At 35.8% G+C, this 17,685-nt stretch overlaps 1 protein-coding gene across 1 annotated transcript in view; it reads left to right on the forward strand.

The window, feature by feature from the left end:
* The window catches only part of CATSPERB (cation channel sperm associated auxiliary subunit beta), a 113,545-nt gene that overhangs the window by 16,427 nt on the left and 79,433 nt on the right, over window positions 1-17,685 (forward strand). The window contains 2 exon segments of the mRNA XM_079127649.1: window positions 3,553-3,613; window positions 14,349-14,444. Coding sequence (XP_078983775.1) covers window positions 3,553-3,613; window positions 14,349-14,444 — 157 coding nt within the window.

Below are 17,685 nucleotides of genomic sequence, written 5' to 3' on the forward strand. Positions count from 1 at the left end.
CATGAGATCATCAGAGACACCCAATCTCAGTCACTAGTCTCCCATCCTCTGTCACTGCTCTCCACATGAAATGTACTATGTAGTGCTTGTGACTGCATCTTTCAGTTTGCATAATGTGTTTGCGGTCTGTGTATGTTGAGGCATATATCAGTACTTCATTCTTTTTTTATGGGCTAGTGATATTTTATTGTATAGATACCACATTTTATCTATCCACTTAACAGTTGATGAACTTCAGGTTGCTTCTGGTTTGGAGTTATTGTGAATAATGCTGCTGTGAACATTCATGTGTAAGTTTCTGTGAGGAAATACATTTTCATTTCTCTTGGATCCAGAAGTACGAATGGAATTGCTGAGTCATATGGTAACTTTGTACTTAACTTTTTTGAGAAACTGCTAAATTATTTCCAAATTACTGTTTTACATTTCTACTTCTGCTTATTAGGGTTCCAACTCTTCCACATGCTTACCAACTTGTTATAACTTGTCTTTTTTGTTATAGCCATCCTAGTAAGTGTAAAGTGCTATCTCATGGTTTTGATTTGTATTTCCCTAATGACTACTGATGTTGTGTATCATTTCATATGCTTATTAACCATTTGAGTATCTTCTGAGAGGAAGTAGCTACTCATATTCTTTGCCCATATTTAATTGGGTTATCATCTTTTTATTGTTGGGTTGCAAATGTTCTTTGTATATAGATACAGGACCCTCATCAGACAAGATTTACAAATATTTTCTTTCAACCCATGGATTGTCTTTTTTTTTTTCTTTTTTCATGGATTGTCTTTTGATACATGAAAATTTCTTTCCTTTTCTCTTTTTATCAAATCTATTGTATCTGCTTTTTCTATTGTTGCTTAGGTATTTTGAGTCATAGGTAGAAAAACATTGTCTGATTCAAGGTCCTAAAGATTTACCCCTATATTTTCTTCTAGGAGTTTTATAGTCGTAAGTTTTAGCTTTGGGTCTTTAATTCATTTTGAGTCATTTTGTATACAGTGTGAGGAAGGAGTCTGTGTTCATTCTCTTGCATGTAGATGTCTAGCTTTCCTAGCTCTATTTGTTAAAAAAGGCTTTTATAGAGCTGGGTTTGTGGCTCAGTTGTAGAACACTTGCCTGGCATGTGCGAGGCACTGGGTTTAATTCTGGGCACCACATATAAATAAATAAAATAGAGGTCTATAAACAACTAAAAATCTTTTTTAAAAGGCTACTATATTTTCCCATTGAATTGTTTTGGCAACTTTGTTGAAAATCAGTTGGCCAAAAATAAGGAAATTTATTTAGGGATTCTCAATTCTGTTGCATTGATCTATATGACTATCTATGCTAGTACTATGCTGTCTTGTTATTGTCGCTTTGTATTGAGTTTTGAAATCAGGAAGCATGAGTTCTCTGATTTTGTCCTTCTTTTTCAAGATTGTTTTTGCTAGTCTGGGTCTCCTTTGAGTTTCCATATGAACTTTAGGATAAACTTGTCAATTTCTACAAAATAGCCTGCCAGGATCCTAAAAGAGATTGCATTTAATCTGTAGATAAATTAATAACATTATCTTCCAAAACATGAACATAGGATCTTTTTCCATTTGTATCTTATTTCTTTCAACAATATTTTATAATTGTGGAGTATATGTTTTATACCTCTATCCAATTTACTCCTAGTAGTTCATTCTTTTTGTATATTTATCTTGTATTTTGCAATCTTATTGAACTTATTTTGAGTTCAAATTGATTTTTAGTGGTCACCTGAATTTTTGGAGCATAGTTTTGTCATATATACAACTTTGGTTGGCCTTACTTTTCTTTCAACATTCTGAATGTCATTTTAATGCTGCCTGACATATTGTTTCTGAATGAGAAATTATCCGTTGATTTTATTATAGTCTCTGGTTCTAATGTATCATTTTTCTCCGGACACCTTTAAGATTTTCTCTTTTTATTTACCCAGCTGGGGCTCTCTTTGTTCTGATATTCTTGGATTTCAAGTTTACAAAATTTCAAAATCTTCCAACCCTTATTTCTCCAAAAGACATCTCTGTCCTTTTCCATCCTTCTTCCTGCTAGGACTTCAGTTAAGTACATTTTCAAACACATGCTGTTGTCCCACAAGTCTCCAAAACTGTTTATTTCTTTACTCATTTCCCTCTCTTCCTTTTTCAAATTTTAACTGATATTTTAGACATAAATATCATAGCTATTAATGGAGTTGTATATGCCATGATGAATTTCAAATACATGTATGTATTATGTAATGTTTAGATCAGATTAAACATGCTATCTCCTCAAACATTTATGATTTCCTTATAGTGAAGACATTAAGAATCATTTTCTTTAACTTTTGGAAATATACAGTACATTACTGTTATCTGTAGTGACCCTACTGTGTCCCTTTTTAAAAATATTGGGTAGTTTCAATTGCTGTATCACCAAGTTCATTTATTCTTTCCTTTTCCACTTCCAGTCTGCTATTGAATCTGTTTAGTAAATATTTTATATTGGTTATGTTTTTAATTTATTTTTATTTTTATTTGTTCTGATTACTTATACATGACAGCAAAATGCATTTCAATTCATTGTATGCAAAAGAGCACAAATTTTTATTTCTCTGGTTGTACATGATATAGAGTCATACCATTCATGAAATCATACATATACCTAGGGTAATGATATTCATCTCATTCCACCATCTTTCGCACCCCCACACCCTCTTCCCTCCTCTCACTCCCTTCTGCCCAATCCAAAGTTCCTCCAGTCTTCCCTTGCTCCTGCCTCAACCTCCATTATAAACATCCACATATCAGAGAAAACATTTGGCCTTCAGTTTGGGGCGATTGGCTTATTTTACTTAGCATGATGTTCTCCAATTCCAAACGTTTACCTGTAAATGCCCTAATATTCCATTGTGTGTATATGCCACAATTTCTTTATCCATTCATTTATTTTTTTAACCTTATTTTTCCATTTGATTTTATGTACATATATTTTTACTTCTGTGTTACAATTCTCTATCCATCCATCATGAAAATAACATTTTCCTCTTAAATTTCCAAATGCTCTGTAACCCTATCTCTGTCTGCTTTATCAAGACAATATGCTTCAACTTTGTCAGTGCTCTATGATATTCCAATATGTGACTATATTATCATATATGACATTAATTTCCAATCTTAAAACAACAATGATGTAAAAATATTCTTGAATGCATGTGATTTCACTCATGTGTGAACATAATGTAGGAAAATTTCCTACAGGAAATTGATAAAGAGTATATGTATTTGGATGTTTTTCCTTAATTTTCTTTTTAAAAAATGGTGTAGACCAGGCATAGTAGTAAGTGATGGTAGTCCCATCTGGAAGTGGGAGGAACTGAGGCAGGAGGACTTCAAGTTCAAGGCCAGCCTTAGCAATTTAGTGAGACCCTGTCTAACTAAAAAAAGGGCTGGGGTAGAGCACCCCTGTGTTTTATTTCCAGTAACCCCCCAAAAAGGTAGAATATGCCAAAATACGTTTTATTATTAACATTGTAAAATATTGTCTTCTTCATTTAAGTTCAGTGATCGGGTTTTCTGGCTAATTGATATTCCCAGAGAAAACATCACAGAAAATAAAGGTAAGAGTGATCTGAATTAATTCTTTTACTCATGGATTTGGGTTACCAAAGTAAGCAAATAAAAACACTTGATTTTTTTTATTAAAAATATTAATTATCCTATGTAGTAACTGCCCCATTAGCATGTGGGACATTCTAAAAATTCCCTTTTATCTAAAATTCAAATTTAACTGTGCTTCTGTATTTTATGTGGCAATCTTATTATAGGTTGATTGTTCCAACGTATATAACATTTATATTAGTGATAAAGTAAACTCATTTTCTAGAAGTTAGAAATTATAATATTGGGAAATTCTGAGCTTTAATAATTTTATCAAAATTAAAACAATCTGGGGCTGGGGTTGTAGCTCAGTAGTAGAGCTCTTGCCTAGCATATGTGAGGCACCACATAAAAATCAGCACCACATAAAAATAAATAAATAAAATAGAGGTATTGAGTATCTATAACTAAAAAATTAAGTCAATCTTAAAATATTATAGGTTATAATATATAATGTATTGTTTTATTATGTAATCTACTAGTAAGCATTATGTAAGAGTGTGACATTATATACTACTATATATACCTAGAAGGAAAGAATAAGAAAGTCAAATTCTGAGAGTTAGGAATATTGAACACTAGTGGACTAAGTTAGTAGAACTTTCGGCATAAGACATATTCCTAGAGGTTAAAAATGGTGGAAGGTTTATTGTTTTAGTATAGTAGATACAAGAAGTATAAACTGACTGAACTTCATGTAAGGAAAAAAGAAGGAATTTATTTTAGTCATAGAACCCAAAGACCAAACTGCCATCACTAAATGATCAACAGAGGGAAGGGAACAGAGGGAGGGAGAGGGAAGAGTAAGGAGAGGCGCTGGGGTCTGAATTAGAACTAGATAGTTTTATAATTACATCAAAATGGATTCTATGGTCATGTATAACTAAAAATAACCAATACAAAGCAAAAATAAATAAGTAATTTGAAGCCACACTATTGGAAGGAAATAAGAAATGGAAAATCATCAAGCACTCAGGGAATACTTTTGCCCTGTCTCTCTTATATATTTTTTCTGTAAATCTACATGTTATTTCTTTGCAGACTGGCTTTCTAAAGCTAACTCACTGCTCTTCAATTTTTATATATTTTTTCCTAGAGACCAGCCCAATTCTAAATTCTCAGGAGAATACATTCTGTTGGTTCACTGTTCTTCTAGTTTCTACTTGTGTGCCAATTAAATATGGGAGGCCAGTCCCTGGGGTATGGGAGTAGACTGCTGTCATGGTTTGGCTATGAGGTATCCCCAGAAGCTCCTGTGTGGATGTTTGGAGGTGAGATGATGGGCCTGTGAGAGCTGTAACCTAATTAGTTTGTCCTGGTCTGAATCTGTAGATAGGTGAGGCACGGCTGGAGGAGGGGCTGCTGAGGGTGTACCCTGGGAAGATGCACCTGCCCTGTGGCTTGCTCCCCACCACACACACACACACACACACACACACACACACACACACACACTGCTCCTCCACCACATTCTTCTACCATGATGTGCTGCCTCACGTTGGGCCCAGAGCAAAGGAGTTGGCCCACCATGGACTAAACCTCTGAACCACAAGCCAAAATGAACTTTTCTTCCTCTAAGTTGTTCTTGTCGGGTATTTTGATCACAGTGGTGGTAACTGAACTAACACAACTGTGCCCTACACAATGAAGGTGAGGGAAGATGAGAGTACAGCAGAGAAGATAGAAAAGAGTCTATCGATAAGGAAGTGTTAAGGATAAAGTCCACAGCAGAAGCTCAATGCTGCTAAATTCCGATATGGATCTTATCACTATCTTTACTCTTTATTCATCTCATTTTTTAAAAACTAATTGCATTATTGAACTTTCTATGATTTTGTAACAAGACATTCACATTGAAAATTGTACCTTTTTTAAAGATGTAGTAGTTCTCAGTATAAAGAGAGAATTATTCTAAGTGCTTGGCACTTAGAATATCGACATTGACAGTTAAAGCAGTGGAGATCACATGTTCGTTTTACTTCTGTGGTTTATTTACAAACTTTGACTTCAAAATGCAGTGATTCTAAAGCCACTCAGACAAAAACAGAGGTGATCTGAGAATATAAGAATTTGTAGAAAAAGACCAAATAAACTGCACATGGCAGTGCATGCCTGTAACCCTAGCCACTTCAGATCTGGAAGCAGGAAGACTATAAGTTTAGAGATCAGCCTCAGCAACTTAGAAAGACACCGACCAATCCAAAAATCATAAAAAGTCCGTGTATAGGTCAGGAGAACAGCATTTGCCTGGCATATGCAAGGCCCTGGGTTGGAGCCCCAGAACTGAAAACAAAAAAACTGATGGGAGTGGGGAGAAAAGATCAAACACGTCTGCCCTTGCCTCTCCTGACACAACTCCCTGAACTGAGTTTTTTTTTTTTTTTTAATGTTTCTGCTAGTAATATAGGAAGGGCAGAGGGCGAGGTGCCTATAATAATGTACAAAAAGTCTGAAAAAAATGCTTAGAGGAAAGAAGACCATATGTGCTCTCATTGTTCTTCTGTAATCGTGCCTTATTTACCACTGTGCCTTGAATTTTGAGTATTGTCTACTGATACTCCTCAGTTCACGAGGGGTTTACATACAGATAAACCCATTGTAAACTGAAAATGCACTTAATTTACCTAAGCTACTGAGCATCATCTCCGGGCAACTCAGCTGTTCCCTTCATGATACATAGCTGATTGGGATGTGCAGGCAGCATCAAAAGAGAGGACACTAGCCCAGACACTAGTTCCATCACCTGATAAAATTACTCCACAAGGAAGATGATAGGTTGATTACAGGTGAAGTGATTTTATTGCATGAAGAAACTGTCCTATATCCTGATGGTAGTGATTACATACTTGTATGCATTTATGAAAATCAGTCTTCCAGGTCCCAGCAACTACCCAACAGTTTTCTGTTCTTATTGTTGTGCTTATTCCAAGGTCATAAAAATGGAATGATAGAATATATAATCTTTGAGTCTTGTTTCTTTCACTTGGCATAATTCACTGGAGATTCATGTATGTTGTAGTTTCTTTCATTTTCTTACTAGGTAGTATTCCATTATATGGATGCACCATAGTTAATTTTGTTGACAGGTATTAGGTTTTCCCAGTTTGGGGAATTTATAAATAAAGTTGCTATAAGCAGTCTCATGCAGGTTTTGTGTGAACATGAATATAACATTTTATTTTTTTAGTTGCTTGCCTCCACAAGAGCACTGAGTATATATAAAAGCATGTGTATGTTCATATATATGTATGTATGCATTTATTTATGTGAGGACATGTGCATATTTACATATTTTTGAAAATTTTAGCCACTCAAATAGGAGTGTACTAGAACTTGTGATTTTAATTTGTATTTCTCTATTAACTAATGACATTGGTCTCTTTTTTTAAATGTATGCTTATTTGCCATTTGGTGAAGTATCTGTTCAAATTTTTTGGAAGTTCATGATATTTTTTGGATACAAGTCTGTTATCAGATACGTGATTCACAAGTATTTTCTCCCAGTCTCTGAATCTGTCTTTTCATTTCTTAAGAATGTCTTTTGAAGAACAGGGTTCTTAATTTTAATGAAGCTTAATTTATCAGATTTTTATTTTATGGCTTGTACTTTTGGCATCACAGCTAAGAAATTCTTACCTAACCCACATTCACCAAGATGTTCCCCTTTACTTGCTTCCAAAAGTTTACAGTTCTAGATTCTGTACGTAGGCCTATGACTCATTTTGAGTAAATTTTTGTAAGTTTATGGACTAACATTAAGTTTTTGGAATATAGATAACCAATATTCTAGCACCTCTGTTGTAAAAACTAGTTTGTTTCCATTGAATTGCTATTTCCTGGCTGCCTCTTCACTAATATCAAGCTCCCTTTGTTATTTTTAGCCTCCTAATAGGTCTTCTAAGTAATGTTAGTCTTTTGCCTTTGATGTTTTTCAAAATTATTTGTTGTTATAGTTATTTTGCCTTTGTATGTGAATTTTAGAATCACCTTGTTTAGTTCTACAAAAAAAATCTGGCTGTGATTTTTTAAAATTTGGATTTCATCAAATCAACAGATTAGGGAGAATTGTTGTATTAACAGCATTAGCTCTTCCAACCCACAGATACAGTATGTCTCTCCATTTGTTTACAAATGTTCTTCTTAAATGTGCCCTTAGTCTCAGCCTCAGCCTTGGCCCATAGGTACAGCTACTACAGCAGTTCTCAGGATAAAGCCACTGGTGATGGCTTCTCCAATCCCTACCCATTCTTTTATTTTAACCCATCTGTGCTTTTATATTTAAAGTAGATTTCATCTGGGCAAGGTGGCGCACATCTGTAATCCCAGCAACTTGGGAAGCTGAGGCAGGAGGATTGCAAGCTCAAAGCCAGCCTCAGCAAATTAGTGTACCCTAAGCAACTTAGCTAGACCCTGTCTCAAAATAAAATATAAAAAGGGTTGAGGATGTGACTCAGTGCTTGAGTGACCCTGAGTTCAATCCCTGGTTCCCCTCCCCCCCAAAAAAGTAGATTTCCTTATACACAGCATTTAGTTTAGTCTTTTTATTTATTTATTTATTTTGATTCATTGTACACAAATGGAATACAACTGTTGTTTCTCTGGTCGTATATGAAGTAGAGTCACAGCATTTGTGTAATCATACATATACATAGGGTAATGATGTTTGTCTCATTCTGTTATTTTTCCTTCCCCTCACCCCCTCCCCACCCCTCGTTTTCCTCTATCCAATTCATCCTTCCTCCATTCTTGCCTCCTCCCACTCCCCATTATGTATCATCATCCACTTATCAGAGAGATCATTCAGCCTTTGTTTTTTTGGGATTGGCTTATCTCACTTAGCAAGATATTTTCCAACTGCATCCATTTGCCTGCAAATGCCATAATTTTATTCTTATTTATAGCTAAGTAATATTCCATTGTGTATATATACCACAGTTTCTTCATCTATTCATCAATTAAGGGGCATCTAGGTTGGTTCCACAATCTAGCTATTGTGAATTGAGCACCTATGAACATTGATGTGGCTGCATCACTGTAGTATGCTGATTTTAAGTCCTTTGGGTATAGGCCAAGGAGTAGGATAGCTGGGTCAAATGGTGGTTCCATTCCAAGTTTTCTAAGAATCTCCACACCACTTTCCAGAGTGGCTGCACTAATTTGCAACCCCACCAGCAATGTATGAGTGTACCTTTTTCCCCACATTCTCACCAACACCTATTGTTGCTTGTATTCTTGATAATCGCCATTCTAATTGGGGTGAGATGGAATCTTAGTGTAGTTTTGATTTGCATTTCTCTTATTACTAGAGATGTTGAACATTTTTTCATATATCTGTTGATTGCTTGTAGATCTTCTTCTGTGAAGCATTTGCTCGTTTCCTTCGTCCATTTGTTGATTGGGTTATCTGTATTCTTGGTGTAAAGTTTTTTGAGTTCTTTATAGATTCTGGAGATTAGTGCTCTATCTGAAGTGTGTGGCAAAGATTTTCTCCCACTCTGAAGAGTTGTGAAGAGAACTCTCTTCACATTGTTGTTTCTTTTTCTGAGAGAAAACTTTTTAGTTTGAATCTATCCCAATTATTGATTCAAATTTTTATTTCTTGTGCTTTGGGAGTCAAGTTAAGGAAGTCTGGTCCTAAGTCAACATGATGAAGATTTGGGCCTACTTTTTCTTCTATTAGGTGCAGGGTCTCCGGTCTAATTCCAAGGTCCTTGATCCATTTTGAGTTGAATTTTGTGCAGGGGGAGATATAGGGGTTTAGTTTCATTTTGCTGCATATGGATTTCCAGTTTTCCCAGCACCATTTGTTGAAGAGGCTATCTTTTCTCCATTGTATGTTTTTGGCACCTTTGTCTAGTATGAGAAAATTGTATTTATGTGGGTTTGTCTCTGTGTCCTCTATTCTGTACCATTGATCTGTCTATTTTGGTGCCAATTCCATGCTGTTTTTGTTACTATTGCTCTGTATTATAGTTGAATGTCTGGTATTTTGATACCCCCTGCCTCACTCTTCCTGCTAAGGATTGCTTTAGCTATTCTGGGTCTCTTATTTCTTCCAAATGAATTTCACAATTGCTTGCTCTATTTCTGTGAGGTACATCATTGGGATTTTAATTGGAATTGCATTGAATTTGTATAGCACTTTTGGTAGTATGGCCATTTTGACAATATTAATTCTGCCTATCCCAGAACATGGGACTTCTTTCCATCTTGTAAGGTTTTCTTTAATGTCTTTCTTTAGTGTTCTGTAGTTCTCATTGTAGAGGTCTTTCACCTCTTTTGTTAGATTGATTCCCAAGTATTCCATTTTTGTTGAGGCTATTGTGAATGGGGTAGTTGTCCTAATTTCTCTTTAAGTGGATTTGTCACTTAGGAATAAAAATGCATTAGATCTATGAGCAATGATTTTATATCCTGCTACATTACTAAATTCATGAGTTCTAGATGTTTTCTGGTAGAATTTTTCGGCTCTTCTAAATATAGAATCATGTCATTGACAAATAAGGATAGTTTGAGTTATTTTCCTGTTTGTATCTCTTTAATTTCTTTGGTCTGTCTAATTGCCCTGGCTAGAGTTTCAAGGACGATGTTGAATAGAAGTAGTGAAAGAGGGCATCCCTGCCTTGTTCCAGCTTTTAGGCGGAATGCTTTCAGTTTTTCTCCATTTAGAATGATGTTGGCCATGGGCTTAGCATAGATAGCCTTTACAATGTTAAGAAATGTTCCTACTATTCCTACCTTTTCTAGTGTTTTGAGCATGAAGGGGTGCTGTATTTTATCAAATGCTTTTTCTGTGTCTATTGAAATAATCATGTGATTCTTAACTTTAAGTCTGTTAATGTGGTGAATTACATTTATTGATTTCTGGATGTTGAACCAACCTTGCATCCCTGGGATGAAACCCTCTTGATCATGGTGCACTATCTTTTTAATATGTTTTTGTAAGTGATTTGCTAAATTTTTATTAAGAATTTTTGCATCTATGTTCACTAGGGATATTGGTCTGAAATTTTCTTTCCTTGATGTGTCTTTGGTTTTGGTATCAGGGCCATAAAATGAATTTGGAAGGGTCCCCTCCTCTTCTATTTCATGGAATACTTTGAGGAGTATTGGAACGAGTTGTTCTTTGAAGGTCTTTTAGAAGTCGGCTGAGAATCCATCTGGTCCTAGACTTTTCTTTGTTGGTAGGTTTTTGATGACTTCTTCTATTTTGTTGCTTGAAATTGATCTATTTAAATTGTGTATGTCCTCCTGGTTCAGTTTGGGTGGGTCATATGACTAGAAATCTGTTGATGTCTCTGAGATTTTCTATTTTGTTGGAGTACAGATTTTCAAAATGGCTTCTAATTATGTTTTGTATTTCAATAGTGTCTGTAGTGATATTTCCTTTTTCATTCCAAATTTTAGTAATTTGAGTTTTAGCTCTCCTTCTTTTTGTTAGCGTGGCTAAGGGTTTATCAATTTTGTTTATTTTTTCAAAGAACCAACTTTTTATTTTGTCAATTCTTTCGATTATTTCTTTTGTTTTAATTTCATTGATTTCAGCTCTGGTTTTAATTATTTCCTGTCTTCTACTACTTTTGGTGTTGATCTGTTCTTCTTTTCTAGAGCTTTGAGCTGTAATGTTAGGTCATTTATTTGTTGACTTTTCCTTCTTTTACTGAATGCGCTCCATTCAATGAATTTTCCTCTTAGTACTGCTTTCATAGTGTCCCAGAGATTTTGTTCAATTATTAGCTACAGCTTAGCCAATAGGTTTGCAATGAGGACCACAATTTCTAATGGTGGACAAAGAGGATGGGGAGGGGTGTAGAATATAACAGTAATGAGATAAGAAGTGTGTTTATAGAGGTACTATGACACAGGAGTAGTGAAAGCAGAATTAAAAGAAATTGGTTGTTAGCATGAGGAAAGGGAGAAAGAGTCTCCAAGGAGACAGATATATATGAGGAAAATGGAGAGGGTGAGAAAATATTAATAAAAGAAAAGAAAAGTAGGTTGGAATGGACCCACCATTTGACCCAGCTATCCCACTCCTCAGTTTATACCCAAAAGACTTAAAATCAGCCTACTATAGTGATACAGCCACATCAATGTTCATAGTTGCCCAATTCACAATAGCTATATTGTGGAACTAACCGAGATGCCCTTCTATTGATGAATGGATAAAGAAACTGTGGTATATATACACAATGGAATATTACTCAGTCATAAAAAAGAATAAAATTATGGCATTTGTTGGTAAATGGATGAAGCTGGAAAATATCATGCTAAGTGAAATAGGTCGAGCCCAAAAAGCCAAATGCTGAATGTTTTCTCTGATAAGTGAATGATGATACAAAATGAGGGGGGGTTGGTGGGGGGAGAAAAGAATGAAGGAAATTTGGATGGTGTAGAGGAAAATAGGATGAGAGCGGGTGGGGGTAGGGAAGATAGTAGAATGAAACAGACAATATTACCCTATGTATATGTATGATTACATGAATGGTATGAATCTACATTGTGTAAAAAAAAAAAAAGTAGGAATAGTAGTAGGTATATTCGGAATAATTATAATGTTACTACTAATTTTAAAAATCTACAATAAAACTATACAGTACTGTTCAAACCTCCTAGTCTTTAGAAGTCTGATGCCTGGGAGGAACTTGATAATGCAGTAACCCAAGAAGGGTTCTGCCCCTCTAAAGATGGTGGCCTCCAGTGGGGTATAATCCCTACTAGTGGGCAGAGGTGCCCCCACGTGTTAACAGGTGGTCAGCTGCAGCATGGGCACTAGACTGAGGGCTGGGCCTGGCTGGGCTTGGTTCTCTGGGCAGAGCCTCCCTGGTGCAGGAGTATTGCGCAGTGGTGCTGGGCTGGGCCTGGGTCTCTGCAGGAGTATTGCGCAGTGGTGCTGGGCTGGGCCTGGGTCTCTGCAGGGTATTGCGCAGTGGTGCTGGGCTGGGCCTGGGTCTCTGCATGAGTATTGCGCAGTGGTGCTGGGCTGGGCCTGGGTCTCTGCTAGTTTAGTCTTTATTTTTATATCTAATCTGGAAATCTAACTAATTGATATTTTAGACCATTTACATTTAATGTAATTGTTGACACATGAATAAAAACAGAAAAAAGGGGAAAAAATAAAACAGAAGAGATGAAACAAATAGAAAACAACCTGTAAGATGGTAGATTTCAATTCATGTGAATTACTTTATATGATTATATTTTATCTCTACTATTGGCTTATTACTTATACCTTTAATTTTTTTTCATATTTGCTCTAGGGTTTGTTACATACATTTTAATTAATCATCAACCACTTTATTGAGATGTAATTCACATATCATATATGGCCCCAGCCCAAATTACACATCTTTGACCAACATTTTCCCATCTTTCCCTACCCTCTAACCACCCTAGTTTCGGATAACCACTATTCTATTCTGTACTTCTATGAGATCACCTCCTTTAGATTCCACATATGAGTAGATCATGCAGAATTTGTTTTTCTGTGCCTGGCTTATTTCACTTAACATAATGTTCTCCAGGCTTTTGCATGTTGCACAAATGACAAGATTTCATTTGTTCTACCTGAAGAATATTCTGTTGTGTACATGTGCCACATTTTCTTTTCTTTCATTCACTGATGGACATTTAGGTTGATTCTATCCTGGTTATTGTGAATAGTGCTGCAATAAACATGGGAATGTAGATGTCTCAACATACCAATTTTGTTTCCTTTGGACATACACCCAGTAGTGGGATTTCTGGACCATATAGTAGTTCTATTTTTAATATTTTGAGAAACTTCCATCCTGTTTTCTATAAAGCTATATTGATTTACATTCCCATAAGAGTATTTAAGTTTTCCCATTCCTCCACATTCTTGCCAACACTTGCTATCTTTTGTCTTTTTGTTAATTGCCATTCTAACAGGTGTGAGGTGATTTCTCGTTGTGATTTTGATTTGCATTTCTCTGATAACTAGTGCTATTGGTCATCTTTTCATACCTTCCATCCATTTGTATGTCTTTTTTTGAGAAATGTCTGTTCAGTTTCTTTGCCCATTTTTAAAATGGGTTGTTTTCTTACTTTTTAATCATAATCCTTGTATCCCTAGAATGAATCCCACTTGAAATGGTGAATGATCTTTATGATGCGCTTTTGGATTTAGTTTTCTAGTATTTTGTTGAGGATTTTTACATTGGTGTTCATCAAGGATGTTAGCCTGAAGTTTTCTCTTTTTGTTGTATCCTTCTGTGGTTTTGAGATAAGAGAAAGCTGGCCTTGTAGAATGAGTTTTGAAGCATTTTCTTCTCTTAAATTTTTTTTAGAAGAGCTACTATTAGTTCTTCCTTAAATGTTTGGTAGAGTTCAGTCACAAAGCTGTCAGGACATGGACTTTTTTCTCTGATGGCTACTTTTAAGTAATATGCCACTTCACAAGAAGGTCATAATTTGTTTACCAAGCTACAACAACTCTAGGAAAAAACTTATGATTGAAAATATTAGTAACAGATTCGTTGCTGTGATGGTAAGATCACTGCATAATCCTTTTTCATTATTTCATCAGCAAAATGTTTGTAGGAAAAATTGGGAAACTTGACAAATACAAAGTGGTTGGAAGAGGAAAAGTCATCATTATTTGTAATGTTCATATATCCTTAAATTTCATCAACATGACATAACAGTAGTTGAATTTTGTCTTTTTATTTTCAGATATCGCAGCTGTAGAAGAATGGTTAGTAAGGATAACTTTACATAAAGGATTAAATATTTATGCTACTGAGGGAACCTTACTGGATAGTGTTCGAGGTAAGTGCCAACTGATAAAAGTAGAATGGAATTTACATATTCCTTCAGCCAACTTTGTTATCTACTATATGCCAGACTCTGCTAGGTTCTAGATGATTATGACCCTTGAGGGGCTCACAACCTGATAGGGCAGAAAAACAAACGAATGTGTATGGGTACCTGTTTATTAACAGATCTGCGTAGAGTGCTTTATAAATGTGGAAATACAGGGCTGGGGTGTGGCTCGTGGTAGAGCACTTGCCTAGGATATGTGAGGCTCTGGGTTTGATTCTCACCACCACATATAAATAAAATAAAGGTCCACTGACAACTAAAAGACATACTAAAAAATAAACAAATATGGAAATGCATCTTTTACCGTAGCCATCTCAGAGGTCACTTTAAAGAATGGCTCTTAAAGTCAGCCTTGACATCTTAGGTGTCACTTGTTGCATCATGGTCTTCTTTGGGAAGGTCACTGGTTAAAAAAATCTTGCTCAGTCTTAGTAAGAATAGTTGGTTTTATTAATTAAAAATAGTTGTTTCAAGCTCATGAACACTGAGTGATATAACTTAATAGGCTTTTCTTTTTCAGTTGTCGGATAGGAAATTGATAGCCCAATTTTTGAATCACCTGTACCACGGTAGCATAAGTTTTAAAAGAAAAATTCAGTCCTGCATCTTGTCTTTCCCCACCTTTTTTGCTTTTATTATTTTAGTCCCAATTTGATATGATGCCATGAAGACTGAAGAGTTAAAATAACTAAACATTATGTTTTATGCAAAGAGTCACCTGGGGACTTTTAAAAAAAAGATGTCTCAACTCTGTCATACACAAATTAAAATTTGCTGTCTATAGATAGAGTCAAGCATCTGTGGTTTTAGGAAATCCTCCAACATTATTCTGATGTACAGTGAGGACTGAAAATGATCCTAGAAGAATATGAGTTGCATAGGTGCCCAAGAAGTACCTACAGGCCTCCTTACTATAGAATTATTTGTAACAAGAAAAAAAAAAAAAGAACAGAAGCCACCTAAATGCCCATAAATGAGGGAAAAAAAAACAATACATGTTGGAATATTCTGTTAAAATTATATATAGACCCATAAATATCATCCAGTACTAAACTCAAAAGCATTGAGTGAAAATCAAGTTGCATAATAGAGCAGGAGAATATTTATCAAAAACGGAAAACAAAGCCATGCTAGATAGTCTTCATGCACATGTATATATCGAATAAAACATAAACACATGGATCAGGAATATATACAGTAATTCTGTACGCATTTGGGGATAACTTGAGAGTGGGACTGTGGAGCAGACAGAGATGTCTTCAGTCTTATCTGTATTGTTTTATTTCTTTAACCAAATGAAATCATCTAGGACTGGGGGTGCAACTTAGTGGTAGAGCATGTGTCTAGCATGTTCAAAGCCATGGGATTGATCCCAGCAGCCCCCCTACACACAGACAGGAATTAAAATATCTGGAACAATAATGGCAAAATGTTTTACTTTTTCAGTTTTCTTTCCCACAATTTCCAAAATTAAAAAAATAGTGAGCCAATTAATTATTCAATAGTAATTATAATCCTGGCTTCAGGGCTCTGATACTTGGCTATCTCATACTACTTTTAGGTATTAAATACCAATCTAAAATTATTTCAATTTAAAAGAAATCATCGGAACAAATGTAAAATAAAACAATTATTCTACTGCCATGTATAACTAATTAGAAAAAATTTAAAAAGTAAATTTCTATCATAAAAAAATTATTTCAATTTAGAAAGAAAAATCTGAAATCCGAATCACTTACATATCGAGATTCACTGCATTAACATTTTAACTCATATTTGTTTTGAATGTACAGAAGTACTATGGCATCAAAAAATTCACAAATTAGATCTTAACAGATTAGATCTTAATAGATTCGAGATGCAGAAATGAGATTGATTTGCGTAAGGATTTAAAGTCCAGTGTTGCAGAAGCCCGGAAACTAAGAAAGTGGTCAGTGCCTGATGAGTTTGGAGACTGGCCAGGATCACAGTAAAAAGTGTGGACTTTGTTCTAATTGCAGCGAAAAGCCGTTAGAATGAGTTAAGCAGGGAAGTGATACAACCTGACTTGTGCCTTAGGAAGGTTTCTTTGGCTCACTGTGTCGAAAGTTGACTCTTGAGGAAGAGAGGCAAGAACAGGACAAAGGCAAGGTTAGCATCTGTTGGAACAAGCCACTCAGGAGGTGGTCAGGGAGCATGGGCCTTGTAGGAGCAGCGCAGACGGAGAGGCGTGAAAGCCCTCGGATACGCTCTGGAAGCAGAGCCGAATGGCTTCCTGGCAGGCAGTGCGAGAAGCATGATGAACCCTCCATTTCCTGCTGAGCCAACGAGCAGAGGACGGTATCATTTACTGAATTGGTGAAGACATGGGGACACACTCGGAAGTAGGATCAAGGGGAAAGGCAGGGTAAGGTTAGAAATCTTTACTCACTCTTAAACACGAAAGGGATGTTGAGGGGCTGGGGTTGTGGCTCAGTGGTGGAGAGCTTGCCCAGCATGTGTGAGGCCCTGGGTTCGATCCTCAACACTGTACATAAACAAACAAACAATCAAATAAATAAAGGTACTGTGTCCATCTACAACTAAAAAAATATTTTTAAAAAGAGACATTAAAATTCTTGTGTCTATGGCTTCATATTTAATGCAAACCCCAAACCATTCATCTTGCTTCCTGTCTTCTGTACTCACACTGCTCTGAATCTCTATCCCCTGTGACCTTCACATAGATCACTTTTCTGTCTCTTCTTTAGTTTCTCAGCGGCAGTCAAAACTTTCAATCACTCCCTGGTTCTTATATTGCTTAAAATACAGTATCTGACCTTAAAGAGTTTGTTTGTAAGTACAGAAGCATTGTCAACTAAGCCCAGTCTTGTTCCAGATGTGAGCTTAAACCTCTCGGTCCTCTTAAGATTTGGGTGTGAATGACCTGAAAACATGCCCTGCTACACCCCAAATGCCAGCTGCCTTAGCCTAATTTCTTTGAATTCCTGAGTGCCTTACTACTGAGTGAGTTAACTTATACTTCATGTTTCTTTCCCTTTTCTGATGTACCTGAGCTACACACTAAGTCAACCTAGATGGAAACCTAGCTTTGCTTCTTGCTTTGCACAAAGTGAAAAAATACCTCACAGTCTTTGAGTTTGCAGCAGATTTTGTTTAAAATTTGGGCAGACAGAGATTTACACTATAGAATATAAACAGCTAAAGA

This window comes from Sciurus vulgaris (genome assembly GCF_902686455.1).
Source record: "Sciurus vulgaris genome assembly, chromosome: 2".
Lineage (NCBI taxonomy): Eukaryota > Metazoa > Chordata > Mammalia > Rodentia > Sciuridae > Sciurus > Sciurus vulgaris.